Below are 27,137 nucleotides of genomic sequence, written 5' to 3'. Positions count from 1 at the left end.
TCACACTACTCTCTCTCTCTCATCTCTTATAAACCATCTCATCATCCAAACAAAAAAATTTTATAGAGACTTTTCCAAAAAAAGAAAAAGGAGCATTGACATCTTTCTGTACTTCTGGTGAAGCTATACTTTTTACTCTAATCATGCCGAGTGCTATATCAGAATGGTCATTATCCATGGCCACAGGAGGTAAACCATTATATTTACCTTGTTCACAAACAACTGCATCTGTCTATTCTCAAGATGGTCGATATGTGATCATTGCATTAACTCATCAATTGAGAGTATATTTCATTTCAACCCGACAATGTATTAAAACTATTGATTTGGATTTACATGACTTAGCTGATTTGAAAATAGATGTTACTAATGGAAATCAAGTGTTATTATTTAAAACTTCTGGAGAAATATTAACTGTGAATTGGAAAGATAAAGTTTCTCAACCAATAATATCTACCATTGATATAAATAAAACTCAATCGGGTACATCATTGCCGTTATTATCAGTCATATCAGTTAAACATTTATTTTTTATTATTGTAACTGGTAGAAAAGAAAAGAAAAAGGGGACTCCACATACTCGTTATATAAATTATTTTGATAGAAATCTGGAATCACTTGTTCCAATAATTGAAGTTGCCAATTCAATAAATTTTGCAACTTCTTTGGATAATACAAAAATTGCATTCATTACCAGTGGTAACGAAATAGACTTGTTTGATTTATCAGGGATATTCAATGTCGACAGTATTGAAAATTTGTCAGATAACGATATCGTCAAAGAAACTATTCCATTTGTGTATCGATCACCGGTGACATCAATAGCCGTGTCCAACGATTCTATGATTGCTATCGGTACATCTGCTGGTCCAATTCAAATAGTCTATGGTGGGTTGACCACTCCAAAACCTCAACGAGTTTTGAAATGGCATCTTGATCAAGTCAAAGGATTAATGTTCACTGCTGATAACAATTATTTACTTTCTGGTGGTATGGAAAAAGTATTAGTATTCTGGCAATTGGAAACTGAAAAGAAACAGTTTTTGCCAAGATTGAATGGGGTGATTGATAAGATTTCTATTGATAATTATAAGAATGATTATATTTCTTTACAGTTGAATGTTGATCCTTTGGACAATAATTATGAAATCTTGGTGTTATCAGCAGTTGATTTAGTTTCTCGTTTGTCTGTCAATACTGTAAGACCTAAATTTGCTTATAATATTGCCACCACCCTTTCTAAAACGAAAAAGAAATTCATTAAAAGCTCATCTGATTTTGATAAATTCAAGATTAGATACGATTACACCAGTCAGTTTGAAATCCATCCAAAGACTAAAAGTATGTATTTTCCCAATGGAGCTTTGATTCAATCATTTGATTTATTCAAAAATGAACAGAATTTCATTCAGCATGGTGCTCCAGTATTGGGTGTGGGTAAAGTCAGATCAGAAACTAAATTATTGGATCCTTTGGTTACATTATTGAAATTCACTCATGATGGAGAATGGATGTGTACATTTGATGAATTCACCAACACTGAAGTTGACAGTTTATTATTGAAAAATGAAAAACAATATGCATTGAAATTTTGGAAATATGTTGGCCATAAAGAGAATGCAACCAGTGGAATTAATAATAACAATAAGACTGGTCATTGGGAATTGACTACAAAGATTATTGATCCTCATGGAATGAATCCTATTTTAGCCATGATCCCAGCTCCAACTTCTTATTTCAATGGGTTGGCATTCTTAACTGCTGATGATAAAGGTGGTTTGAGAATTTGGAGACCAAGTGTACCCAAAGAACAATATAAAACCACTTCAGCAAGGTCTCAGCAAACTGCATGGACACTTAGAAAATCCAGGGCTCCAAGTGCATTGTCATCAGATGCCGTTGCTTTAAGTTGGTCTGATGACAATTCATTGATTTTCCTTGCCCATGAATGTTCCATTCTTACCATTGATTCTAAGAGCTTTGAAGAAATTCCTGATTTCAAAATTCCTTCATTATCAGGATCAAGAGTAAGATCATTAAACATGGTCAATAATAATCTTATAGTGTTATCTAAAACCAGAATATCATCATTTGATTTAATCACGGGGGAATTGACTAGTTTGGTAGCCAAAGTGAACACCACCATTGGTGCTAAGAATTTAATTGCTATTGATCCAATTAAAAGATTAATATGTTTGGCATTAAATTATTATTCTGAAGAAAACAATACCCTTTCCATAAAATCCAAAATCTTAATTTTTAAACCAAATCAATTAAAACCTATTTGTGTTCAATTGCATGAGCAAGGTGTTTCATCGATTCGTTATTTCAACTCATCATTTGTATTTGTTGATTTGGATTGTCGAGTCGGTACAATTTACAGTAATGAGGAAATAACTGAAACAATTGAACTTGGTTTAACACAAGAAATCAACAATATGCTAATAGCTGCGCAAGCTACTGCTGATGTTATAAACGATAGAAATGTAAAGACTACAGTTGGACATCAAAATGGAAACAAGGAAGGAGAAATGGATATAGACAACAGTATGGCATATGCTGCAAAAGTGGTTGATCTTCACACTTTCCAACCAATATTTCAAAATATTGAAGGTGTACAAGTTGAATCATTATTTGAACGTATAGTTAACGTACTTAAATAGACAATTATAAAATAACGCATATATACATCTATAAGCAACAACTGGTAAACAACAACAACAAATTAAAACCATTAGCGGGAGGCAAGAAACAAATAACAAATACTATTTACAATTAGAGCTAAATTACCAGCCAAAAACAGATTTCTTATTACGATCCTCTGTATTATCCTTTTGGGTAGTTCTTTGTACAGCTAAGACACTTTCGACTTTACTTAAAGCATTTTCCAATAAATCTTTTCTTTCTTGTAATTCAATATGTTTTTTGATCTTTGGATCTTCTTTGGCAAATTTTTCAATTTCGTCTTTACTTAAATTATTGAAAAATTTTAAATCTAATTCACGAGGAAAGTTGTAATAGAAATCACTCAACAACTCGACGTTTAAAAACAATATTGAAGTAGAAGTTATTTTTGAAGCCACTGCATCCAAGAATATTTCTGGACATTGATACTTACTCTCCTTCTTTTTACATTTTTTAGAGTTTTTGACAAACTGGTATCTCATTTTTAACAACGAAATTCTTTCTTTGAGGAAAATCGCTTCTTTACCACGTTGAATTAAAGTTGGTGAAAAACCTAATGTTTCATTGGTGGTTAAATCAACATCTGAGTTGTTCAGTTGCTTTAATTTCTCAAGGTAAGTCACAACTTGTTGCAATTTTCTTCCACCAACCTGACTCTTTAAATCATGGTAAACTTCTTCACATTGTCGCATTTCTTCCTTCAACAAAGTAACTGCATTTTCTTTGGATGTTTGCCATTCACGATCCTCCAATTCAATCTCATACTTGTATGGTTTGATACAGTTTTCAACTTGATCGGCAGTGGAGTAATATTTATTTCCTAAAACTGATCTTGCTGCATCGCGTACTGCAGATTTTGCCATAGGGTGGTTTCGTAATTGAGTATTGTCCACTAAATTGTCAATTTCTGTAAGCAAAGCATTTGTAATCAAATTTGTTGATAATCTCCCAACCCCAAGCTTAGTTAATGATGATGTAGTCAAGTCCAACTTTTTGTGCCAGTAAATATCATTATCAATGTTTATTTGAGTTAATTCACGCAAATCAGGTTCCACGGAAGATCCTTTCAATTCAAACGGCTTGTTCCAATATCTTTCTGCCATCAAGTCCAAAACTTTTTGATCTAATGCATTTTTCAAGATTGCTTTCAATTCATTTCTTGAAAAGTTATGACTCAAATCTTTAGTTCCTAACTTGAGCATATCGATATTATTAGCCAAATACATTTGTGGTGTTAATGGACGATCATTAAATTCAACTTTAAATTGGTATGAAGTTTCTTCCAATTCCTGTTGTATTGCCAAATGAGTTGGTCTTAAAGAAGCAGCCATGGTTTTTTCCAACACTTTCATTAACTTCTTCTTCAAATTTCTCGTACCAACTGTACACCCAAAAAACGCTTCTTTGTTTTCTTTCAAGAAAGTATGTTCAAAATTCTGTTGTGCCACAAACGCCTGATACCCTGTCACTTGTTTTCTGGAAAATAATCCACTTGCGCTGGCCTTGGGGTGTGGAGCCTTTGTTATGACACCAACATATCCTAATTTCAAAGGGTATTTTTTGTTCAATAATATTTTACGTGCTTGTTCCGGATCGACCAAGTCCAATTTTGTAACGACCCCAATGGTTCTTTCTCCTCTTGGATCAGCAAGTCTTGAAGCTCTCAATGCAGCAGAATTTGCTAAATCAACATCAGCTGCAGATATGGCCAAGATAACATTAGGTGGTTCTAAATATCTATTACATAACTCCCTGATTTTGGTTTTCAATTCTATGGGTTGATCAGCGGCTTCAACTTGAATGTATCCCGGTAAATCGACCAATGATAAATCTGGTACTGTTGGCGATCTGATGGTAACTTGAATGGGGTCATTAGAAATACATTCAGATGCTGGAACTGCCATGTTTAAATCAAATAAAATCTTTTGCACTTGCTGGAAATCAGTTAAGTTATACATCTTCAATGCTGGGAATTCTGCCACATTAGCAGCGGCTTCTGGTGTATTAACTAATGTTAATTCGATTGGTCTTCTAGTGACCATATTGGACCCTTTTGGTAAAAATTCTTGACCCACTACACTTTCCAAAACTGAGGATTTACCACTAGATTGAGACCCAATAACAACAATTGAAGGCAATTTAATTCCATCGTGGTTTAAACTGGATAAAAGGTTTCTTATTTCAATCATTTGTCTTGTTAAATTAAGCATATGATCGTCTGTCTCATCATTTGCAAGATCATCATCGTCGTCACTGTCATCTTCAATCAATGTTTCTTCATCTTCTTCCTCAATATCTGTTTCTGCTTCGGTTGATTCATCTTCATCGGAAGTGAGACCGACTGCTGCTGCAGTGGCTCCTACCGCAGTAGCAGTATCATTTCCACCACCGCCGCCTCCTCCCCCTCCCCCAGCACCACCTGATGATGCCCCATCTTCGGCACCATTGCCACCTGTTGCGCCATCAGTTCCACCAAGGTTTTTAAAGAAATCGCCGGTTTTATCAAAAACGCCATCCGCGAAATCCTTGAAAGCAGATAACTTGTCTTGTGTGTAGCTACTTGCTTGTTCAACTTTATAAGCAACATAAGTACCTCCGGCTGCCATGGTTCCTCCTATATAAGCAGGCATTTTGACTGCTCTAGTTAGAACCTTGAGGAATCCCAAATTTCTTGTAGGAACAAATGTTGATACATTTTTAAAGTGGGTGTTATGTGCAGAAGATCTTAATAAGACAAATGTTCGCAATGGCAATGCCCTGCTTTTCATTATTAGTCGTCCATTTCTAGGGATCATGATATATTGAGTTGTGTTTTTGAAAGAATTAGTTAAAAAAATTGGGTTAAAAGTAGAGATGGTGTGATAAAAAAAACGACCCCATTTTTATTTGAGTGAGTGTTTTTATTTTGTTTTTTTTTGTATTGTATAGTTTAGTTTGAGTGGCAACAATAAAATTTTGTATTTACAATCCCCCCAAACGACTAGCAAAAATAAGCAATATTAATATTTAGTTATAAACCACCCACTATGTAGGTATGGTCTTGATTAAATTGTGTTACATTAGATAAAAAAATAAGGAGTTAAAAAAATGCCTCTTGCCAGAATTGAACTAGCGACCTTTGCATTACAAGTGCAACGCTCTACCACTAAGCTAAAAAGGCAATTTTCAAACTTTTAAAGTTTTGTGGACTCTAAGTTATTATAGTATAATATCTTCAATCTATATCCTTTAGATGTGAATAATTATGTGTTCACGTTAATTAATGCCTTCCTTAGTCTTTCGTCTGACTATGATACATAATACAAAGCCACTACAATGGTTTGTGATTGATACTGTATAATAAATTAAAATTACTTTTGGTATCAATTTTTGGCTAAAAATTTTGCAAAATATTCTCCATAATGACAAACAAGTCGATTTGCTGATATTTTTCACGTAACATTTTACGAAATACAAAAGAGCATCTGAGCTCCTTACATCACTTACATACACTATTGTAATTTCAAAGAAATTTGATTGAAGATCCGCATACTGTGAGAGTGAAAGATTCAATGTACAGCAAACAACATCAATAGGCGATGAGATGTTACAATTCTTAGGGGTGATTGAGAATCCTTAATTGAGGCATTCTGGGCAATTTTCTGAAACTGAAAATCATACTTGCAATTGAAACCTAACATAGCTTTGTTTCAGACCATGTAAGACATAAAAATATACAGCGATTTTTTCAATTTAAATGTCAGTTAGCCGAGTACTTGAGATGGTGCAATATGTCACCCAAAAATGGAAATGTAATTAAATATACACAAAAAGAAAATGAAAAAAACTGCATTGACTCCTTAACATACAGTTCGTGAGAAATTGACGATTCTGCGATTTTAATTCCATATACTTAAAATTCTCTATAATCTCGTCTTCTTTCTCAACTATTCTTGCTTAAACATATTGTAACAAAATCCATATGAAAAATTTGGGTTTTTCTACTAGACTAATAAGTTAGTGCACAAAACAAGGTTTACATTTCTATTAGAATTGGCAATGCAAGGAACATTCAGCCATGCCTTATACTATAGTAAGAAATAATAACAAAATAAGGAAAAAGAATAAGAGCAACAAAAGAATTATTCTTTTTGCCGAGGCACCCAAGAAATTTTTCTCTGGAAAGAAGCGAAAATTAGAATTAGAAATAGAATATGAAATTTAGACAGGTTTGTGTAACATTGGGTTTTTTTCTAATCGAAAACCATAATTAAGAGTGATTACGTGGTACCTTAACAAGTAGATTCATCAACTATAATAATTTAATAAGAGCAAAATTTCAAAATTAATTGTCTACGTTTTGGCCAAGTCAATAACTAATACTTGACTCCACACTCTGTTCACAAAATATCATGTAAAATACATTGCATGTTCACAACAGATGATGAGCCTTCGGGATTTTCGAGTATCAAGCCAATATTTGTTTTTGTGATCTAGGAGCATTCTAATACTGATTTCACATTGAGCTTTGTATCATTATTTCCTCATTTTGCAATGAGCAATAAAATTACCCAATTATTGGAACACCTCACATTGCTAAACGTTTGAACTAAAAATCTCCCTTAATTTATGACAACATCGGGTGTTAAAGGAGTCTTTTGCAAACTAGCACGGAAGTCAGAGAGTAGAATTATGTACGCATTTAAACACACACACACACTGGGTGGTGTGACGATAATTATTATTTCAGTATTTGATATTTTCATTGAGCCAAACTTCAAGATCCCATACTTTGGACATTATTATAATCGTGTTTCATTGATGACAACATGTCAAATAGCCTGTGCAAATTTAAAAATATTTTCTAGGAATAAATACCTGAAATATGCTCATTAAAGTTGAGGAAAAACGACGACAACAAAAAAAGGGGGAGGGGGGTGCTGAGGAGAAATCGGCACAATCATGCACATAGTGTATATATATTGTGGTAACATATTTTTCAGAAACAGTGAAAAATGATGCAAATAATAATACTACTTGCTTTGTAATCGCCTCTTAGTTTGTACGCAGTCTGGCCATCTCAAAGCTCCGCTCATACCACTCGGATTACCGACCTGAAATGAGAAATGCGACAGCGAACGCATCATTATGTACCTAGAAGAAGAATACTATGTGGGTTTTACTAAGTGTAGCGAAATCATGGAGATGGATAAAAAATGAAAATAACACAAATAGTGTTTTGTTCCACTTTTTTAGCTTCAAGAATATACTTTAGAGAGAAGCAAGAAAAAAAAAAAGAAAAAGAAACAAAAAGGATGTTTTATATAATGAGCAAGGTTTCCGATACGATAAAACCACAATAATTTCATCATGTTATGATTCTTGGTATCTTTCTTTTCTTGCTTTCGACTTTCACCCTTGAGTATTGAGGTTGTTTTGAGAATATAAAAACTATCATCAATCCTCAATATTCTATCTCTATTGATTAAAAGGTTATTCTTGTTTTTATCTTTTGCTATTTTTATTTTTATTTTTATTTTTTTATTTTTTTTGGACACCCAAATCAACATCAACCCAAGATCATGATTCCTCCCACTACGAACAAGAATAAATTCAAACAAAAATGGACGAAAATAAAGTTGAGATTTAGAAAAAACAAAACTCATGAAGTTGATGACCAGGTTACTATTGTTGTCAGAAGCTCGTACGATAGTTGTGTGAAATGTATGGGAGAGAAATTACCCTTAGACGAGTTGACAGATATATCAACTCAAATACACCCTCAACAAACATCACCTTTTAAGGAGAAGATGATTTTAGAGACCGCAAAACACATTGAAAACAAACAGGAAAAGTTAGACCAAGCAGTAGAGCTACTGTGCTCGGTAGTTTCAAGCCCGAGGCACCCCCAGCCCCAATACCAAATGCAGCCTCAGCCCCAGCCCCAGCTCCAGCACCAACAATTACCCTCTTATCCGCCTCCAAAGTATCAACCCCGATCGATCCCACCAACAATCAAGTACAAATCGCAACTAAACCAATACTTGCTAGACAAAGCTAGTGATCCCAAACCTTACACGAGCATATCCTCATATTACATGAACCTACATAACAGTTTTGCTAATTATTACTTGATTGTTCAAGATGGATCTTATCAGTGTGTCAATTATAAACTGTTGGAACCAGAAATCGAGGATAGCAGCAGGTTGCTTAAATCCCATTATCGGTTCTTTTATGGTTTTTTTGTATTGTATATATCCATTTTTGTGATTTACATTTATGTCGTCACAACACAAGCTCTATAAGTACCTAATATCTACATGTTTTCAATTCTTTGAATATAAATTGTAACAGTGTTCATAACTTTCAAGATCTCGGAATGACTTTGCAATTCTGATGTAGTAGTAGAAAGAGTACGACCACAAAAAGGGGGTGATTTGCGGATTTGCGGATTTACGGCAGAAATCTGGTAGAATTTAATTTTCCGGACGCTTTCCTAAAGAAACGGAAAAAACAATAACAAATAGTTTCGAGCTCCAAGTCATCAATCGTCACCAGTTGCAGTAGAAGTACGACAATGGTGCTGTTGAATGGATTGGTAGAAATCTCTTGCTACCTCTTCTCTTATCATTACCAAAGATAACCACAAAAAAATTAGCACTTTTGAAGAAGCGTGGGGATTACTCGATGTTCTCAAAATACAGATAATGAAGGCCAACTTCAATAAAACTCATTGGAGTATATTGTAAACATAAAACTAGAAGAAAAGGGCTTCTAGTTCTACTTCCAAATTTCACAGTTTCTCCTCTTTATGTTTGTGTTATCAATAATGAAATTCCAGCTGATTATGTGTGCTTTTTTTTGTCTCCGAAGTTTTTTTGAAGTAACTGTGGTTGCAGCTGCAGCTTAGTAATTGTGATGCCCTTCACTATCGACCACGCTTTATTTTGTGAGAAGGGTATAAATACGGTCCAAAAAAAGGGAGACTAGCAATCATTAGTTTTTCTTTCTAATCATTTTCCTCCTTGAAAACCACTTTTCTTCTACTTATACTACTAGCAGCAACAATGACTAAACCAATTCAATTCTACACATACGGAACTCCAAACGGTTTCAAAGTAAGCATTTTCTTAGAAGTTTTAGGATTGGCTTACGAAACCATTTCTGTTGATATCACTAAAAACGAGCTGAAATCTGATTGGTTTGTTAAATTGAATCCTAATGGACGTATTCCAACCATTGTTGACCCAAACTTTAAGGATGGTGAAATTACCATTAGTCAAACCGGTGCAATCTTACAATACTTGGCAGATAATTACGATAAAGAACACAAATATTCTTATGCATTCGGAACAGAAGAATATTACAAGACTTTAGAATATCTTATTTTCCAAGTTTCAGAAAACGGTCCAATTCAAGGTCAATTGAACCATTTCAAGCTTTTTGCAAAGGAAAAGATCGAATATGGTATTACTCGTTACGAAAACGACACTAAACGTATCTATGGGGTCTACGAAGATATTTTGAAGAGAAACTCTGCAAATGATAGCAAATATTTAGTGGGTGATCGTTACACCGTTGCTGATTATGCTTTGTTTGGATGGGCCTACAGTTTGCATAAAGTTGGTATTGATATTCATGATTGGCCATTGTTAGGCAAGTGGTTCGATGCACTTAATAAAGACCCAGCTGTTATCAAAGGTGTCAATGTCCCAGAGAAAAAATAAAAGTTGATCTTTTACTGATTTGTAGGGATATAGTTACCAAGTAGTTTCTGTAACTCATGTTTCATTTCGATTACAGTATTGAATATAATGATAAAAACTAATTTCTGAAATACACACAGATATATATATTTATAGAAGCTCTAATATTATACAAATTATTCAGTAGTTGGCTTTTCTTCTGCAGATTTCTTTTCTTCAGCTTTTTCACCATCATTAGAGTTTGCTGGAGTGTCAGCAGAATCACCACCAGAAACAGTACCTGGATATCTAGTACCTATCTTCTTAACTTTCTTTTTCTTTTCTTGTTTTGGTTTTTCGACTGGGTAACCATTCTTTTGTGCCACTTGAAACTCTTCACTAGATTCGAATTCAGCCCTAATTGGTGCCAACAATTCATTAATCTTGTCAGCAACACCCAGTTTCAAATCCGGAGGAGCCAATTTTCCATCCACAAAGTCAGCCTTTAATTGTTCGATGGAGTCATAAGACAAAGGTCCACCATACTTTTCTGGTCTGTCTATATCCAATTTGAATGCTCCTTCAACACCAGTCTTCAATTCAGCAATTGGTTGTATAACGTATTCAATAAATGCAATCAACCCATTATCCTTCAACTCACCAGGGGCACAGTAGGCACTATTGACCTTCTTTTTAACAACTTTAGGTTCTTCAATAATATCAATTTTGGAGTTTGGATCAGAGGCACTCATCTTACCACCTTGGCCCAAACCAGGAACCATAGGATTCATCAAATGAGCCCTCTTTTTATAACCAATACTTGGCAAATTTTCTTCGGCTAAAACAAAAATCTTTCTTTGATCTACACCACCAAACTGAGCATCAACACCCAAATGTTCTTCGTCTATAGCTTGCATCAATGGATAAATCAACCCCGACAATAATGGATTGGCAACTTGTTTAACAACATCAGCACCAGCTCTTTTGGCGTCATTTTGGGATACAATGTTTGACAATTTAAATAAATCCATCACATAATCACCACCTTTTTGGTATGAGGAACCAACAACAAACTTTAATCTTTCAATTGGGACGTTAATTGATTTCAAAATCGCTTTAACAACAAATTCATAGTATTTGGCACGATATTTGACAACTTCCAATGGTGCCTTCATATTATCTAAAAAGGCATGCAAATCAGCCAACAATACTGTGACTTCACAACCAGCTTTTAAGAAATGGGCCAATTTGATCATTGGCACGAAATAACCACAATGTGGTTTACCAGTTGGTGCTGTTCCCCAATAGATTTTAACTGGTCTATTTTCTTTTTCTAGAACATCTTTAATGATTTGCCCATTGAGAGTTTCTTGTAAACCCTTGGTAATTAAATTATATTGTTCAACTGGATCCGTTATGACTGTCATACTGATGAGATATATTCAAACAAAACAAGTTGAAAAAAGAATTAATAATAAAGAACAAGATTCTTTTCTGATCGTGTGTTGAATAGTTTGTGATGATTCACAGTCGGAAATGATAAAATAAAAAAAAAAATTTCACTTGGAAAAAAGAAGAAAAATAATTATTTGAAGTGATAAAGGAAAACATCATTTCATCATCATTACTAGTACGGGACTGCATATTAATATTGTCTAGTACATTGATAATTATATCTACAAAGAATATCAAGTCAACAGAAGATCAACTAAAGGAATTCTAGAATGACTTATAAACTCTCTTTCTTTTCCCGAATTTAGCACAAGCTGATACTGTGTTCCAGTTGTTACAATTACGTGTAAGAACAATTGTCAACCGTTCTTTCGTTTGGTGGACACACGAATTAGTTTCTTTTTCAAACTCCTTTGCCCTCTTCAATGCTAACACCAAATATATTGATATTGCCAGTTTACCTTGAAACTTAGAAGAACATACAAGCATATTTGATATTGTCCAACTTAAGTCTAAGAAAGAAGATTGAGCTTCTATTATATTGACAAAATCTTTTTATCCATTACCATTACCTGATTTCTAATTCCTGATTGATCAGACTGCATATGAAAATGGGCTTTCTTTCTTCTTTTTTTTTTATGTTCTACTGTAGACGGGAAATTAATAATACGCCCTAAATAAAAAAAGTTAACTCAGGATAAATAGAACCAATACAAAAAACAGTTTTTGAGTAAAAATTAATTCACAGTATTTTCTTTTTTTTTTTTTCATTTATTTTTCAACTATTAATTCACTTAAGAGAAATAAAGAATAACAGTCATATTAATAGAATAAATTATTCAAACACTTGAATTTTCAGTTTCCAATTTGATTTCACCGATGAATCCAGATTTGCTTAAAGTATTTTTGATTGAAGTTCCCAAAAATTTGGGTTTTGATGATTTCAAGGGTCTCCAGCATTACATAACTAAAGTTCTATTTTATTCTGCAACTGATGAAGGGAAATATTTGAAAACTCTATTCCCCAGGATATCTCCAGAAGACTTCGACCCATCAACGGTTTATAATATTCCAAGCTCAACCGAAGTTTTAAATCCATTTTATGAAGTTAGTGGTTCCAAATATAGTCATCCACCAGATGAGGCATGTGCCAAACCATTCCAACCAGGAGACCCAGTATACAGATGTGACGAGTGTGGGTTTGATAGTACTTGTGTTTTGTGTGCCTCTTGTTTCAATAAGGAAGACCATTTGAATCATAACGTCACTGTCTACACATCGAGTGGGACATCCGGGGGTATTTGCGATTGTGGTGACCCAGAAGCTTTCATTCGACCTTTAAACTGTAAATGCCAAACAAACAGAGATGAATTGGAAGAAGATGTGAGCGGTATGATGGATGCATTGCAAAAGACAATTCAAATTGCCATCGATTATGTTTTAGATGTTTCCAATTTCACGATTATGACATTGCCTCTTATTCACACCGAGCTTAATGAACAATACCCTAAATTGGACATAAGAGAATTATCTGATTATTTATCTTTACCCGAGGAGTCTTACAGCGGAGCTTCAGATGTAAACTCTACAAACAGATGGGCTTTGATTTTATGGAACGATGAATTTCACAATTTGACAGAGGCAGTAACAGCTATAAAAGCTGGTACTGGTGTTGATGATAGAAATGCTTACAAGATAGCAGAGAAAATAGATATTAAAGGGTTTTGCGTCTTAAAGGAAGACGACAATCCACAGAAATTAATCCAAGCCAAACGGTTGGTCGAATCCAATGGATTGGTAGCAACAATAGTATCGGCTCGTGATTTGTTGAGAGAAAAGATCGCCAGTTCTATTATAGATTGGATAATTGCTATATCAAATTCTTCAAACTCTCAAGTCCGAAAAGCTGCTCAGTCTTATTTTGCCGAGTTGTTGTTGGAGCCACATTTTAGATTTTCAAAAGTTATCCCGTCATCTGTTTTCCAAGAAACTTTAGCCTCAAAATCCACACAAGATCAGTTTCTTGCCTATTTTAAAAATGGTCTTCCATACAATGGTGAATTGATTAGCTTTAATTATCATCAATTAAGAGCCACAGCTAATCAAATCAGTCTATACGAGCCTATATCTTCTTTATTAGACCTGACAAGGTCGACTGAAAGACTCAAAGGCTCGAGATTACAATATTTGCTAGCATTCCAAATAAGATTTCCTAAGTTAACTCGTCAAAAATTAGGTACCTTATTAGTTCCTCCTTTGGTTACAACATCGACTTTAAAACGAGAATTTGCGAATCAATTTGTTGAATTATTCCCAGCCCTCTTAACCATTATGGGTTTGACAGATAGGGAAGAGGATTTGAATTTGATGTCCGACATTACTTCACAATTATTTACTTGTCCTCAAACTGTACGTTCCATACTAGACAAAGGTGGAGTCAAAAACTTGTTGGGTCCTTTGGCAAAGTTAATTGAAGAGCACAGCACAACTCGTGATACCAATACTGGGTATAGATTGTATTGCGAGATTGGCAGTGACTCACAGCAAAAGAGAGCTATAAAAAAGGCTATCGTGCACGGTATTTACAACTTGAGCTACTTTTCTAATCACGGGCTTTCAGGAGATAGTATAACAAAGTTTTTGCAACCTGATCATTTCAGTTTATTAGTCTTAATGTTGAGATATTTTCAAAGTTATTGGCCCGTTACTAGAAAGTATGGTGAACACGTTGAAAGAGATGATTTTGACCTCAGTGTACATGTGGAAATTTCATTGCCTATTTTGAAGTGTGTCAAGAATTTGGGAGTTGATATGCCGAGAAACAAAGAGATCCCCACTGTAGTGGCTCAGTTAATCGAACTATTATCAAAGAAGAAAAATGAATTTATTGAACCTGGAGTAATCAAGTTTCAAGTGAGTAAAGAACCTGTTGCAATAGTTAATCCTTTGAACTCATTGTTATCGTATTTTTTGCAATTTCAGAATATCGATAATTTCAAACATTTATTACAACAGAATCAATCAGAATTAGTCAATTTTACCGATATTTCTCTCAGAAGCATTGTTTTGGGATCTCAAGTCAAGGCAGGATTTTGGATAAGAAACGGGTCCTCGGTTTCACGTCAAGCTACTGCATATTTTGATTCGCTTATGACAGAATACGCTTTTATGCGCGATTTCCATTTGAATCAAATTGCTATTTTATTTGAAGACCAAGAAAAAGTATTGATGAACTTTTTAGAACGATGGGAATTACGCTCATGGTTCAAAAATGAAGTAGATTTCGATAAGACGATTTACGAGGAAAGATTCTTTTCTATTGTGGAGAGATTTATTGCTTTTGCTTACAATTTGTTTGTGGATAGAAGTATGTTCATAAATGAAACTCCAGAGGATGCAACGTTAAGAAAACTTAATCATGCAATAGGGTATGCGTTATGCGAAGAGGCAATGGCATTTTCCGAACTACATCAGTACATCGATACAAATATCGCAAGTTCGAGTAAATTCGAAGATGTTTTATACGAAGTAGCAGATTATCAGCCACCATCTGCGTTAACTGACTCAGGGTTATATCGATTAAAGGAATCGACGTATGAAAAATTGGATCCATTGAATATCCTCGTCGATCCCGGGAAATTTCAAATCATTTCGGAAATGGTCATCAAAAACAGTTCGAAACAGAAGAAAAGGAAGTCAGAAAATTTGATTGTAACTCCAGTGATAGAAAAAGCTGGGAATGATTTTGTCGATGAAAACATAGGTAATTTTGCCAAATCATTACCATTTGTGAAATTGATTTATAAACTTATGCAGGTTTCAATTGATACGTCAGATGAAACATATTTGCCACACTTGCTCCATTTAGTACACGCAATTATGTTAGACGACGAAATGATTCATGGAAAAGAGTATTTAAATAAGCATTTTGTTGATATTCCAATTACAGATTTATTGCTTACGATTCTGGAATCTACAATGTCCAAATACGTGTGCCAAAAGGCTGATTATTTAGTAGAACAATTAGTGGGTAAGGATAAACGTATTATCGCCAGTTTAGTTGATTGCTTTGGTGAAGACTATATTCAAAGATATAAAAAGAGGAAAAACAGTTTATTTGAATCAGACGCCGAAAGAAAGAAAAGAAAAGCCGAAAAGAGGAAAAATAATATATTCAAAAAGTTTTCCAAACAACGGGAGAAGTTTTTAAACCAGAACCAGGAGTTCCAACTGGATATACCTCAAGATAGTAATATACCAATGGAAGGAGAGGACTCGCGAAAATTGCGTACTTGTGTTGCCTGTGGGGAACTCGAGTCCTTTGAAAAGCCACTAGCAATTATGGCAGCTTCTACTAAAGCACCTGTGTTTTGGAAGGTGCCAGTACAAACAGGAGAAGTCGTTTCGAATGCCTTTAAAACATGGGATAAGAATATATTACTTGATTACAAGGATACTGAGTATGGTGTTGGCTATGACCCAGTGAGTAGGCTGTCACTAGATAGTAATCGATTTGAATCTTATGTGCTTTCTACATGTGGGCATAGCATCCATCATAGTTGCTTGAACAGAAGAATCATAGGATCTGCACAATACTCGTGCCCATTATGCCATAATTTACATGACATGATTATTCTTACCCTTTTGGGGAACAGAGACAGTAACATTCCCGCTGAAGTTTTCAATGGATCTCCAAATCATTTGAAATATAACCAAATTGTAGAATCAGCCGATCCGAACAGAAAACTTGGTTATTTATTAGATGTGTTTTTCAAACCTGAATATTTTGACGCTCCTTCTAAAACTGTGACAATGGCATCACTCGGTGAAGCTCCTTTGAACCATTTCAAAAATCAAAAGTACTTGCCACCGGGAATTAATAGCTCGTATGGCATAATATTTAATCGACTTATGAACTGGACAGTTGTGTTAGCGGATACAATTAGAATGAATGAGATTTCCACTAGGTTGAACGGTGTTGATGGATACAGTGATTTCTTGTCGCAGATCCCAGGATCAGCAAAAACACTTTTAATTTGTATGTTTCAAATGAGAGTACTTAACGCAGCATCCTCGTTGTTACCATTACTGGCCGATGAAAGTAATACATTTCAATCGGAATTCAAACTGTTTTGGAACTCTGATTTGATATTAGATGGGGTGTTTAATGAAGTTCTTGTTTTGTTTTTTCAAACCGACGAATCCTTGGCTACATTAACAAGAGTGGGTATGTCAAAACTCATTGCAATTGTTATTAAATCATTAACAGCAAGGCATGAAAAGGACAACCTGTATCTCAAATGCATTGACGTTGACAATGGGAATCAGGTAAGTGACGTCTCGCTCGAGAGGTTCCATAGACTTTTTACTGGAGTTATGCATGGAAATGACTGTGAAATTCCGGAGGTTGACAAATCCATTTCTTTAATAATTTATTGTGCCATAGAGAGGATTTTAGGCATATTTTTGAGACAGGTTATCATTTTTAAAGACATATTAACATGCAAGCAAACGGGAGAGAACAATTACGAAAGCATACCAGAGCTTTTAGACTTACAGAAAAAAATCAAATTACAGGATAGATTGACTGACACAAAACCCCTTACCGATGCTCTTGGTGTGCCTTCATTTGATGAGCTCATTGAAACGTTACTTGAATCAAGTGATGCATTAGAGGGAAATGTTTTTGATATCATATGGCTTGCCAAAATTCCCAAATACCACGACAAAGGGATTTTAACCTTAGAATACCCGGGAATAGTTCATTTGGTCAATTTACCGGTTGATTACAATTCTTGCGTTTTGAACGCATCACAAATTGCTACCCATGATAATAGCAAATGTTTGATTTGCGGACAATGGACCAATGCATCCAGAAATGTTGCTCACATGCTTAACTGCAGTTCGCAAATAGGAATCTTATTCATCTCAAAATCTAATATGTTGCGGATTTGCGTTTACATTGGGACTAGCCCAATTACTATTGAATTGCCTGCACCTTATTTGACAAAGCATGGAGAAATTAAGGTGATAGATAAAAGGGGAAGAGCCACATTGAGCGGGTTAAGATTTGCCTACTTAAACAAGCTATGGGTCACTCAAGGTTTATATGGGTTTGTTACACGTAATTTATTTGGATCAGGGTTTGCACTTGAGGATGATGTCACTTTTAATTTTGAAAGAAATATACCGGATCTAAGTGAAGACGACGATGGTATTGGACTATTTGAGTGGGTCGATTAACAAATAATTATGTAGAAAAGCTTGGCACTTAGTTAGGTTGCAGAAGAGAATACGAAAATTAAACTGACAGAATCGTCGACCTGAATATATATATATATATAGATTGGCATTGCATTTGATAAAGCAAATGTTCTATAATGTTTCCCAGCCTCCAGGATCCAATACGCTTTCTAAACTTCTTACTATACAATTTTGAACATTATGCAGCAACCAAATATTCCTGATAAAGTCATCATATCTTGGCTTCATTAGATGCAACGCTTTTGCCTTTTTGCTTTCCTCGGCAATTTCACCGTGTTCATCCAAAAAGGGAGCATTATAGAAGGTACCACCATTCTTGTGTAGCAATAATAGAGAACGGTCCTTCGGTAATAAAAATATCCCCACATCGTTACTGCATTCCTTTAAATAATGTGTGGTGCATTGTCCCTCTTTGCAACCTATTGCCTGTTTTTGAATGTCAACAACGTCACCACAAAACAAACAGATTGCTGGATCTTCAACTTTTTTATTTGGGTTATTATGTCGATCCAGGTAATAATACTTGGTGAAAAAGAAATCAAGTCTTTCTGGTAAATCAACTAGTTTTACAATACCTGGATATTCAACTTGCTTTTTAATACGAAGAACATCGTTCGCCTTTGGTAATGCTGATGAGAAAGTAAGAAAGTCATAAAATACACTTCCTTCATAAGAACTCTCCTCATTAAATAAACGCAAATATTCACAAACGGGTTTTAAATTCAAAAACGAACATAATCTGTCAGCCTCGATTTCTGTTTCTGGAGATGCCGCAAAATCAATACCATCAATATTTGCACATTGGACATATGCATAGATGGCGGCCCTTCTTAAAAACGGAGTAGCAATTTTCACCAACATGGAATATATCACTTCACCAAACTTTCTACTTTCATCATTACCAATACATCGAACATCATTGGAATTAGACAATTTTTTAAAACAACTGATAGCAGCCTCTGAAATTCCTTGAGGAATGTCTGCAATAGTGGGAATATCTGACACCGTGTATGCCCAATTTTTTTTCAAACAATTTGCACTCATCTCATTAACCATGATGCTTAAACTTTGTATCAAATGACCAATAAAACATGTTTCTAAAACACTATTAAAAGAAAATCCGAGCGATGGGAACGTATCCGTGTTTACCAAATGCTCAAAAAAATCCACTTCTAACATGTAATTGTTGATAGATTTCTTAGATAATGCAAAAATATAGGCAAAAATTTTTGAATAAGCAGATTTTCTAAGATTTGGCAGATCAATCCAGTTTTTCACCTTCATAAGTGTACTTGAATTTTTAAATTCATTTAATGTTCGCAATGTTAGCAAAATATTATTGGAAAGTTGATGGATTATCAACTGTCCCCCAGAAGAAACGCCACGCAAAGAAATTTCAATAGATTTGATCGTATCAATTAAAACAAAACCTGAGTCTGCTTTGAAAACCTGTGGAAATGTAAATAACGTCAAAGTCTGGAACATGTCACTCAACATTAAACGGAAGTCTCTCTGCTGTTTTGTTAGTTCTTTTGTCAGGTCCATTGAAATCATTTCCTTGCTAATACCGGTCAAAATAGATCTTGAATCAAACTCCTGCTCGGAAAAGCTTTGAAACCTTTCAGTCCAGCCTCTATCCTTGGCAATTTTCATGTCCAAATCAAGAAATGGACTAGTACCAGCATAAGGTTTTAAAAATTCCTGTAAACTTCTATTATTGCTTGACCATAAAATTGGCACAAATATATTATTCAAAGCTTTACAGAGAGGACAAAGAAATTCCTTTCTATCCATGTTTTCAGGAGTGCTTCTAGTAATCTGATTTTGTCTGTTTCGACTATTACTAATGTAGTTGACATAGCATTGGTAATGCATTCCATGTCCACAACTCAGCGCGACAAAATGACTCTCAATAAACTCATTCAACTTGAAACCGGGACCGATAACACTTGAATTACTCGCTTGCTGCATAAACGAGTTCCATGTCTGGGTATGAGGAGAATTGTGTAAAGATTGATTTATATCCAGCTCGTATTCATTACCATTGAGATCCACATTATCTGAGAATGCCTTCAAAAACCAATATTCGTCGCTAAAAGGAACATTTCGGAACTCACAGGACTTTGAGATATAAGCTATTATTCCAAATGGACCAGCATCTTCGGCTGCATTTTGACACAACATACAGTGATGCTCTGGGAATTTCCATGCCGCGTGGTCGTCCAACTCTTCCATTTCTGTATCACTACCACATGCAATCGTCTCAAATTGATTTTTTTTAAGAAACAGCGACTGCTGCTTTTTAAATTTGGCCATCAACTTGGCCTGGCGTTCTTTGGCAATACGTTTTTTCTTACCAAGCTCATCTTCACTATTGGCGTCATCAGACGACAAATCGACTTTTGAAATATCAAATTCAGAACGACGTGCTTTCAAAGTTGGTATAAAACTAGGGTATTTCTGATTGAAAATTTTGAATATACTTCTGATTTTGGTATGGGAAAACTTGAATTCTTCGGCAAGTAATATTTTATATAACAAGTCGGCAATCGATGCACCAAATTCCTCTGACCAATTCATAAACCTATCAAAGAAACTACCATATTTATCAATATTGATAGTTTGCTCAAGACTGCAAATATGAATCAAATGCAAAATAGTTTCCAACAAACTCTCAACAACTTTTGTATCACAACTGTTGACAAAAAGTAAGACCTTTATTAAAAAATTTGTAAAGTAAGTGGAAGTTGCAAAATTTCCGACATGCTTGTATATCCCCAATTCTTCAGTTTTAATTCTTTTTGGCTCTATTATAACATCACTAACAGGTTTACTTTTCTTTTTACTAATTCTTTCCTTCACAAACTTTATTGCTTCATCTTTAACGTTGGCGGTGTAATGGCAATAGTAAGGGGTAACGTCATCAAGATACTCATCTTTGAGATAATATACTCCAAAATCGTTTGATCCCTTTGGTGCTTTGAACACAGTCATTGATTTTAATATAAGTTCAAATCTTCTGTCAGCGACAATATGGTCAGGAATTTGAGAACAAAGTTTTGAATATCCCAAGGGACCGAAGCACAATATGTGGATAATCTCCCTTTGAATTTTTATCTTGATTAAAGTTTCCTCGTCGTATCCTCTCAAATGTGTATCTTCTGTCAACAAGTGAATGAAAAAACCCAAACACTCTTCTAGCATATACGGCAAAGTCTTAATATCATACATGTGAGATGGCTTGTTTTGTAACCAATCCTCTAATAATTTCCAGCGGTCAAGAATCAAATAGGTTATAACGTCAGGATGATCAAGGTTAGCAAATACTTGAATTAAAAATAAATCTCTTGTGTAACCTTGGTCCCGAAGACTCGTATTTTTGTACAATTGCAATTGCGATTTAACACTAAACCCATTCCTAACCCAAAGCCCCGCTTTGATTTGAGACATAAGTACAATAGTCTTAATGGGATAATCAAATATAAGTACTTCAAGGCTAGGGGTCTCAGATCCAATGTGTTTGAGTTTTACAGTTTGGAAAACCTCAACTAAATTCCTAATGTCAGTGAATCGCGAAAACTCAATCAACCAACTCAAAAAGGAATGAACTGGATGCAAAAAGCTGACTTTGTCTTCTTCAATATCACTGATTTGTATTAGACTTCCAGTGATTGGTTCAACATTGTACGCTTTCTCCTCGGATAATTTAATATCCACTTCTTCGTCAACCAAACCTGGAAAGTTCCTGTTCTCAAAATTGACCAAAAATGTTAGGACATACTCAATTGCCAATTGGTAGTTGTGTAGAATGTCACATAGTTCTGTCTCTCGTGTTGTCTTCAAAGCTCCTGCAATAACTTCGCCAAATTGATAGATCACCAGAACTGCTTGGAAGAAAGCAGAGTAATCGGGACTCTCGTATTCAACATGATTTGCCTTTTCTCGTTTCAAAATAGGCTTACCTTGAAATAAAACTAGCATGTCACAAGTCATAGGAACAATGTTGCTGTTGGGTAAAAATTTTGAGTTCTTACTTCTAGTTAAGATGTAACTGAGATCGAAAAATATTTGCCCCCAACGTCGATTTTTTAAGCTTTTGATAGATACTTGATGTGTCCTATCTATGTCACCAGGAGCTGTTACACGCTCTGCTGTCAAGAAACCATAAACTGAAGAAAGTATTTGTGTTAAATCTCCATGTTTGATTATTTCTGCCGAGTTTGTGGGGCACGTGAATAATTGTGTTGACAAAGTTGGCATGATACTGAGTTCAGGCTCCCTATCCATGGTAAGATACATATCCACAATTGTTGGATAGATATCCACGTACTGGTAGCATATAATATTCTTATAACGCAAATTGATAATCAAAGACGTGGAATACATGTCATGTAATAATGCACGAGTATCTTTCCAAAGACGGATATCCAAATACACCAAATATTGAAGTCTGGATCCATGGTGACTAACGTTCTTCTGAAATTCTGAAGTATTGATATTATAATTGCATTCTTGACAAAGTTCGTCACACAACTTCCATTTAGAGGGAGAGTAATACCAATGACCATCAGTATTTTGTTCCCTGGAGGGAATTTTGGGAATTCGAAGAGAGGAGTCCAAAGTACCTACCTTGTAACTATAATTAGTCTCAATTTCGCTTACCCCTAAAAGTCCGTTCTCCCACTTTTCACAAAAAGCTCGACAAAATAAATCCTTCACAGCTGCGTTTGTTTTGAAAAGTTCACTTTCAGAAAAATCATTAAGCCACGATACAAGTTCATCACACATGTCTTCCCTAAATATATCTCTATGGCTTCTTATACATGTCGCTAGTCCTGTGGCACTTAATATTTTCTGCCTCTCCAATAAAAGTGGAATGTTTCGTGAGCTTATCACTTTTGCCTTTCCAAATTTTTGCACTTTATCTGTCACCATAATTGCAAAATCTTTGACTTTTTTGCTAGCCAAATGAACCCTTTGTACTGCATCCCGATAATATCTAACTTGATCATTATATAACATTAAATAGTATTGATTGTTGGTAGCATCAACAAACTCATTATCGTGACAACCATATTTTCTTGGATCCAAAGTGCTGTTTGCAGTATTTAATTCAATGGCATGTACAGTTGTTTCCTCGGGGTTTTTGAATTGTAAATCACTGTGTATTATGACGTCAATCATGTAGTCTAAAATAATTGCTATTGTAGTCAAAATTGATGCAGCCAATTTTTCTGGTATTTCTTTATCATGTACAGGAGTTGAATCTTCATCAACGGCATAAGGGCAAAATAACTCTTGAGTCCATGCTTCAGGATCTCCACAATCACAGACACCACCATTTTCACGCTGACAGATACCAATATGCACCTTATGTCCTTCATGATACTCTGGTTGAAAGCAATGTGAACATAAGGCACAAGTATCATCAAATCCACAAGTCAAACATCGATGTATGGGTTCTCCTTTCCGAAAAATTCTTCCACAAGGCAGGTTTTTATGGTAAGCACGATGACTGTGAGTATCATGTTTTGGGTCTCGTTTCGATAATAGTGCTTTATAATAATTATTAAATGTCCATTCATAATCATCTTCTACTTTCTTGATCATGTCGTCTCTTTGATAAGATTGGTTATCTAAAAATGCACTAGGGAATAGCCAATTCAAATATTCACCATTGCTAGAAATCGACATAAATAAAGCTTTACGAATCTCTTTTTTGACATTTTTATTGAAATCGAAATCTGCCTTGATAGGAAGTTGTAAAAGAAACTTTTTTAACAACTTATTCTCTTCATCGGTTTCCATAATTTCAAATATTCGAGCACTTTGAGAATGTTGATTCTTTACCTATTTATTTCTAGTATTCTTGGTATCTCTTGAGTGATTTGTCAATTGGAATCGGAAAAAGTACAAATTTATGGTGGCTAAAACTGGAAACAAAACAAAGTAAAAAAAAAAAAATTTTTGGAATTGTCACGACTGTATTTTTATTTTTCTGGTTTCTCCTTTTGTACCTTTTTTGTTTTCCCGTTCAGAACCAAAAAATCAATTTGGAAACACTCCTACAATTGGTGAATCAATTAATCTATCTTTCAACAAAACATTTAGGAGATTACCATTAGTTAATATTTGATTTAGATAAGAACATATTTATCCTGATTAAAATAATTGATACTACAAAAAGTCCAGAATATGACCGTTGCCACACAGAAGTTTTACTATCAACCCAGCATCGAGGCCAACAAACAGAAATTACAACATGTACATGATGTTGCATCATTAGCATTGGGAGTTGGTTCAGGAATATTGACATTAGAATCTATGAATGGATTTATATTTTATTTGATAGGAATAACAGTCACTAATTTATTATTTTACATAATATGTGGCGAAGGCAGGCCATCAAAATATTTCAAGAATCCTTTGCAAGAGGTGTTTATAAGTGGGGTTTTTAGTAATATACCTGGCTTCATTATGATGTGGTGTTTAGTTTATGCTTTGGTAAAGTCAAGTTCATGAGTTGCATGTTTATAGAAACGTATAGATGTATTCACAAATGATATATCTTTATGTAATAAAGTAAGTCGTGACAACATTGGTGTAGAGATCGAATAAAATGAAAGCTAATTTAAAACAGTAATCCCTGAAAGCTGGCTATAGCACCAATTTATCTTTTCTTTGTATTTATATTATAGATTCATATAAAAAAAAAACGAATATTGTTTATACTAAATCTACTCATTCAAGACAACATAGTTAGCAGGGAACAATCCGACTTCTCCTGTCTTGGAATGTTTTCCTTGCCACCAATCATCGTCAACAAATTCGATTTCAACAATCAAATCACCTTCTGAAAAACCAATTTCATTGTCTTCGTCCTTTTCGTAATCGTATTCAGCTGTAGCAGTTTTTGATTCTGGTTTTTGCTCTGATCTACTTGGTAATGCTGGTGCTGCTTGTGTTTCTTCTCTAGAAGGTAATGATGGCGCTGGAGCTGGAGCTGGGGCTTCCTCTTCTTTGTCAGCAGCTTTTTCATTTAATGACACATAAGTGGCAGGAAACAAACCAACTTCACCAGTTTTAGCATGTTTACCTTGCCACCAATCGTCATCCACAAATTCAATATCAATAATCAAGTCACCTTCGGAGAATCCAATTTCATTATCTTCGTCCTTTTCGTAATCATACTCTGCGGTGGCTGTGGTTGACTGTTTTTTTGATTCTTCTGCTTCTGCTTTTGGTGCTGGTGGGAGATTTCTTGCTGGTAAGCTTGGAGCAGGAGCCTCTTCTTCTTCTTCTTCCTCCTCTTCTTCTGGTTCTGGTTCGGGCTCAGGTTGTCTTTGTGACGGTGGTGGTAAGTTTCTAGTAGGCAAAGATGGTGCTGGAGCTTGTTCTTCCTCTTCCTTTTCTTCTTTGTCTTTTTCGTTAGATGGAATTGCGGTTTCTCGTGCTGGTGGTGCTGGTGGTAAGTTTCTAGTTGGCAAGGAAGGAGTATCGCCAGCAATATTTGCCTTTTCTTCAAATTTTTTGGCCAAGTCGGCAGCATGATGTTCCTCTGGCTCATCAACTTTTTCACTTGAGTTAGTTTCTTTCTCATCAGAGGCCACTGTTTTGTATTTTCCCCTTTTTTCAGCCCAAATTTGTGCCGGAGTTTTTCCATTTTCAGCACCAAAATCTCTCGACAAACCACCTACCAATTTATCCTTTCTTGAATCAACTGATTGTGTACCAAATGCTGGTTTAGCACCAAACGCAGGAGCAGCACCATTCCCAGATGCACTAGCTTTATATTTATCGGCAACAGAATGTCCAATCTTTGGTTTTGGTAAAGAAGTCAATCTTCCATCACTACTTGATGGTTGATCATAGGCTTTCATCCTTTCCGATAAAGGTTTGGATTGCCCATCATCGTCATTCTTTTCTTCTTGTGGTTCAGATTTGAATGTTTTAGGAGTTGAGCTAGTTGTATCTGATTTTTGTTTTCTCAATTCGTCAATGTTAACCTTTGTTGGTTTATATGCCGATGGAACGTTATCCAAAGGTTTCTTGTCAAAGTCTCTTTCCTCAACGTCTTCAGCATCACCCCAACCAGCATCCTTGGTGATGTTCTTTGGTTTTGGCTTAGCTGGAGCAACAGGCTTCCCAGTAGATTTGGGTACAAATGAAGGTTTTGAAGCAGAACTAGATTTAGCAACAACAGGTTTTGAAGTAGGTTTAGGTGCAGCAGGGGATGGTTTTTTGAGTCCGGAAGTTTGAGTGGAATATCTTGCACCAGCAGCAGCACCAACTCTATTCAAGAATTCATTCACGTCTAAATCATCTTGATCCCTTGCAGTAATTTGCACATGGTATCCGCTCAATACTCTGGACACATCAGCAAAATTATTGGCAAATGACAATCTCAATTTTGCTGGAGCACTGTCAGGACACCATCCTAACAAGATGTTTTTGGAAACGTCAGATCCTGGAACAGTAACCCTGGCTAAACCAAATTGAACTTGTCCATCAGTAAAATGTTCAACAAAATCCTCTAATGATCCGTCCCCTGTTTCAGTGACGTCCATAGTGGCGTTTTTGTCAACAGAATAAACGACGAATGTTGCATTTGGGTCTCCTCTAACAACTTTATCGTATGCTTGTTGGATTTTGTTTGAATTTGTATTAATGTCAATTTTTTCCATTGTTTTTGTTGGTAGCAATTGATGATGGGAAAAAGAAGTGGTATAGTTGTGGAAGTGTTTTTAACGATGAAATTTTCGGGGAATCCGAAAGAAACAAAATCTCAAATAGAAACGTATTACGTAAGGAAGTGTTGGCCCAACCACCAACTGTTTTTTTTTTTCCCCTACTCCTTTGCTCTCTCTCCCTGTTTTATCATGGCATAATTTGTTCTACTACGCCTCGACCACTCGTATTTCATTTGATTTTTCAGATGACCAATACGTAGACTAATCAAAAAGATTTAGCTCCGATATAAAAATTTGAATAGCTTTTACTTTGATAAGAGCTAATTGAATCATACATAATTGACACTTCTAGTTACCTACAGGATTGAATGAAAATATCGTC

The 27,137-nt window shown here is 35.1% G+C and overlaps 9 protein-coding genes and 1 non-coding gene across 10 annotated transcripts; 5 read left to right on the top strand and 5 right to left on the bottom strand. All coding sequences in view use genetic code 12, as the record gives it.

Annotated features, from left to right (window-relative positions):
- Positions 1 to 143: 143 nt before the first annotated feature.
- Positions 144 to 2,663, top strand: NAN1 (Nan1p; the record flags this gene model as incomplete). Its single annotated transcript, XM_715348.2, has 1 exon — positions 144 to 2,663. One exon carries the CDS (start codon positions 144 to 146, stop codon positions 2,661 to 2,663), a length of 2,520 nt encoding a protein of 839 aa, XP_720441.1.
- A 123-nt stretch (positions 2,664 to 2,786) lies between these two features.
- On the bottom strand, positions 2,787 to 5,480 carry CAALFM_C403020WA (dynamin-related GTPase; the record flags this gene model as incomplete). Its single annotated transcript, XM_715350.1, has 1 exon — positions 2,787 to 5,480. One exon carries the CDS (start codon positions 5,478 to 5,480, stop codon positions 2,787 to 2,789), a length of 2,694 nt encoding a protein of 897 aa, XP_720443.1.
- A 293-nt stretch (positions 5,481 to 5,773) lies between these two features.
- Positions 5,774 to 5,845, bottom strand: tT(UGU)1. The gene has a single exon. It is a non-coding gene; the product is annotated as a tRNA-Thr (tRNA).
- A 2,401-nt stretch (positions 5,846 to 8,246) lies between these two features.
- On the top strand, positions 8,247 to 8,969 carry CAALFM_C403000CA (uncharacterized protein; the record flags this gene model as incomplete). The annotated part of the gene is made up of 1 exon (XM_715351.1): positions 8,247 to 8,969. One exon carries the CDS (start codon positions 8,247 to 8,249, stop codon positions 8,967 to 8,969), a length of 723 nt encoding a protein of 240 aa, XP_720444.1.
- A 762-nt stretch (positions 8,970 to 9,731) lies between these two features.
- GST2 (glutathione S-transferase GST2) lies at positions 9,732 to 10,391 on the top strand (the record flags this gene model as incomplete). Its single annotated transcript, XM_715353.1, has 1 exon — positions 9,732 to 10,391. One exon carries the CDS (start codon positions 9,732 to 9,734, stop codon positions 10,389 to 10,391), a length of 660 nt encoding a protein of 219 aa, XP_720446.1.
- A 155-nt stretch (positions 10,392 to 10,546) lies between these two features.
- On the bottom strand, positions 10,547 to 11,776 carry TYS1 (tyrosine--tRNA ligase; the record flags this gene model as incomplete). Its single annotated transcript, XM_715354.2, has 1 exon — positions 10,547 to 11,776. The coding sequence occupies one exon, from the start codon at positions 11,774 to 11,776 to the stop codon at positions 10,547 to 10,549; it is 1,230 nt and encodes a 409-aa protein (XP_720447.1).
- A 904-nt stretch (positions 11,777 to 12,680) lies between these two features.
- UBR1 (E3 ubiquitin-protein ligase) lies at positions 12,681 to 18,044 on the top strand (the record flags this gene model as incomplete). The annotated part of the gene is made up of 1 exon (XM_715355.2): positions 12,681 to 18,044. The coding sequence occupies one exon, from the start codon at positions 12,681 to 12,683 to the stop codon at positions 18,042 to 18,044; it is 5,364 nt and encodes a 1,787-aa protein (XP_720448.2).
- A 132-nt stretch (positions 18,045 to 18,176) lies between these two features.
- On the bottom strand, positions 18,177 to 23,873 carry CAALFM_C402960WA (putative ubiquitin-protein ligase; the record flags this gene model as incomplete). The annotated part of the gene is made up of 1 exon (XM_715357.2): positions 18,177 to 23,873. The coding sequence occupies one exon, from the start codon at positions 23,871 to 23,873 to the stop codon at positions 18,177 to 18,179; it is 5,697 nt and encodes a 1,898-aa protein (XP_720450.1).
- Positions 23,874 to 24,260: 387 nt separating this feature from the next.
- CAALFM_C402950CA (uncharacterized protein) lies at positions 24,261 to 24,587 on the top strand (the record flags this gene model as incomplete). Its single annotated transcript, XM_715358.1, has 1 exon — positions 24,261 to 24,587. One exon carries the CDS (start codon positions 24,261 to 24,263, stop codon positions 24,585 to 24,587), a length of 327 nt encoding a protein of 108 aa, XP_720451.1.
- Positions 24,588 to 24,802: 215 nt separating this feature from the next.
- Positions 24,803 to 26,749, bottom strand: ABP1 (Abp1p; the record flags this gene model as incomplete). Its single annotated transcript, XM_715359.1, has 1 exon — positions 24,803 to 26,749. The coding sequence occupies one exon, from the start codon at positions 26,747 to 26,749 to the stop codon at positions 24,803 to 24,805; it is 1,947 nt and encodes a 648-aa protein (XP_720452.1).
- Positions 26,750 to 27,137: the final 388 nt, after the last annotated feature.

This window comes from Candida albicans, chromosome 4 (assembly GCF_000182965.3).
Source record: "Candida albicans SC5314 chromosome 4, complete sequence".
Lineage (NCBI taxonomy): Eukaryota > Fungi > Ascomycota > Pichiomycetes > Serinales > Debaryomycetaceae > Candida > Candida albicans.
The sequence above is the reverse complement of the archived record's forward strand: the minus strand, read 5'-3'. Positions and strand labels throughout refer to the sequence as shown.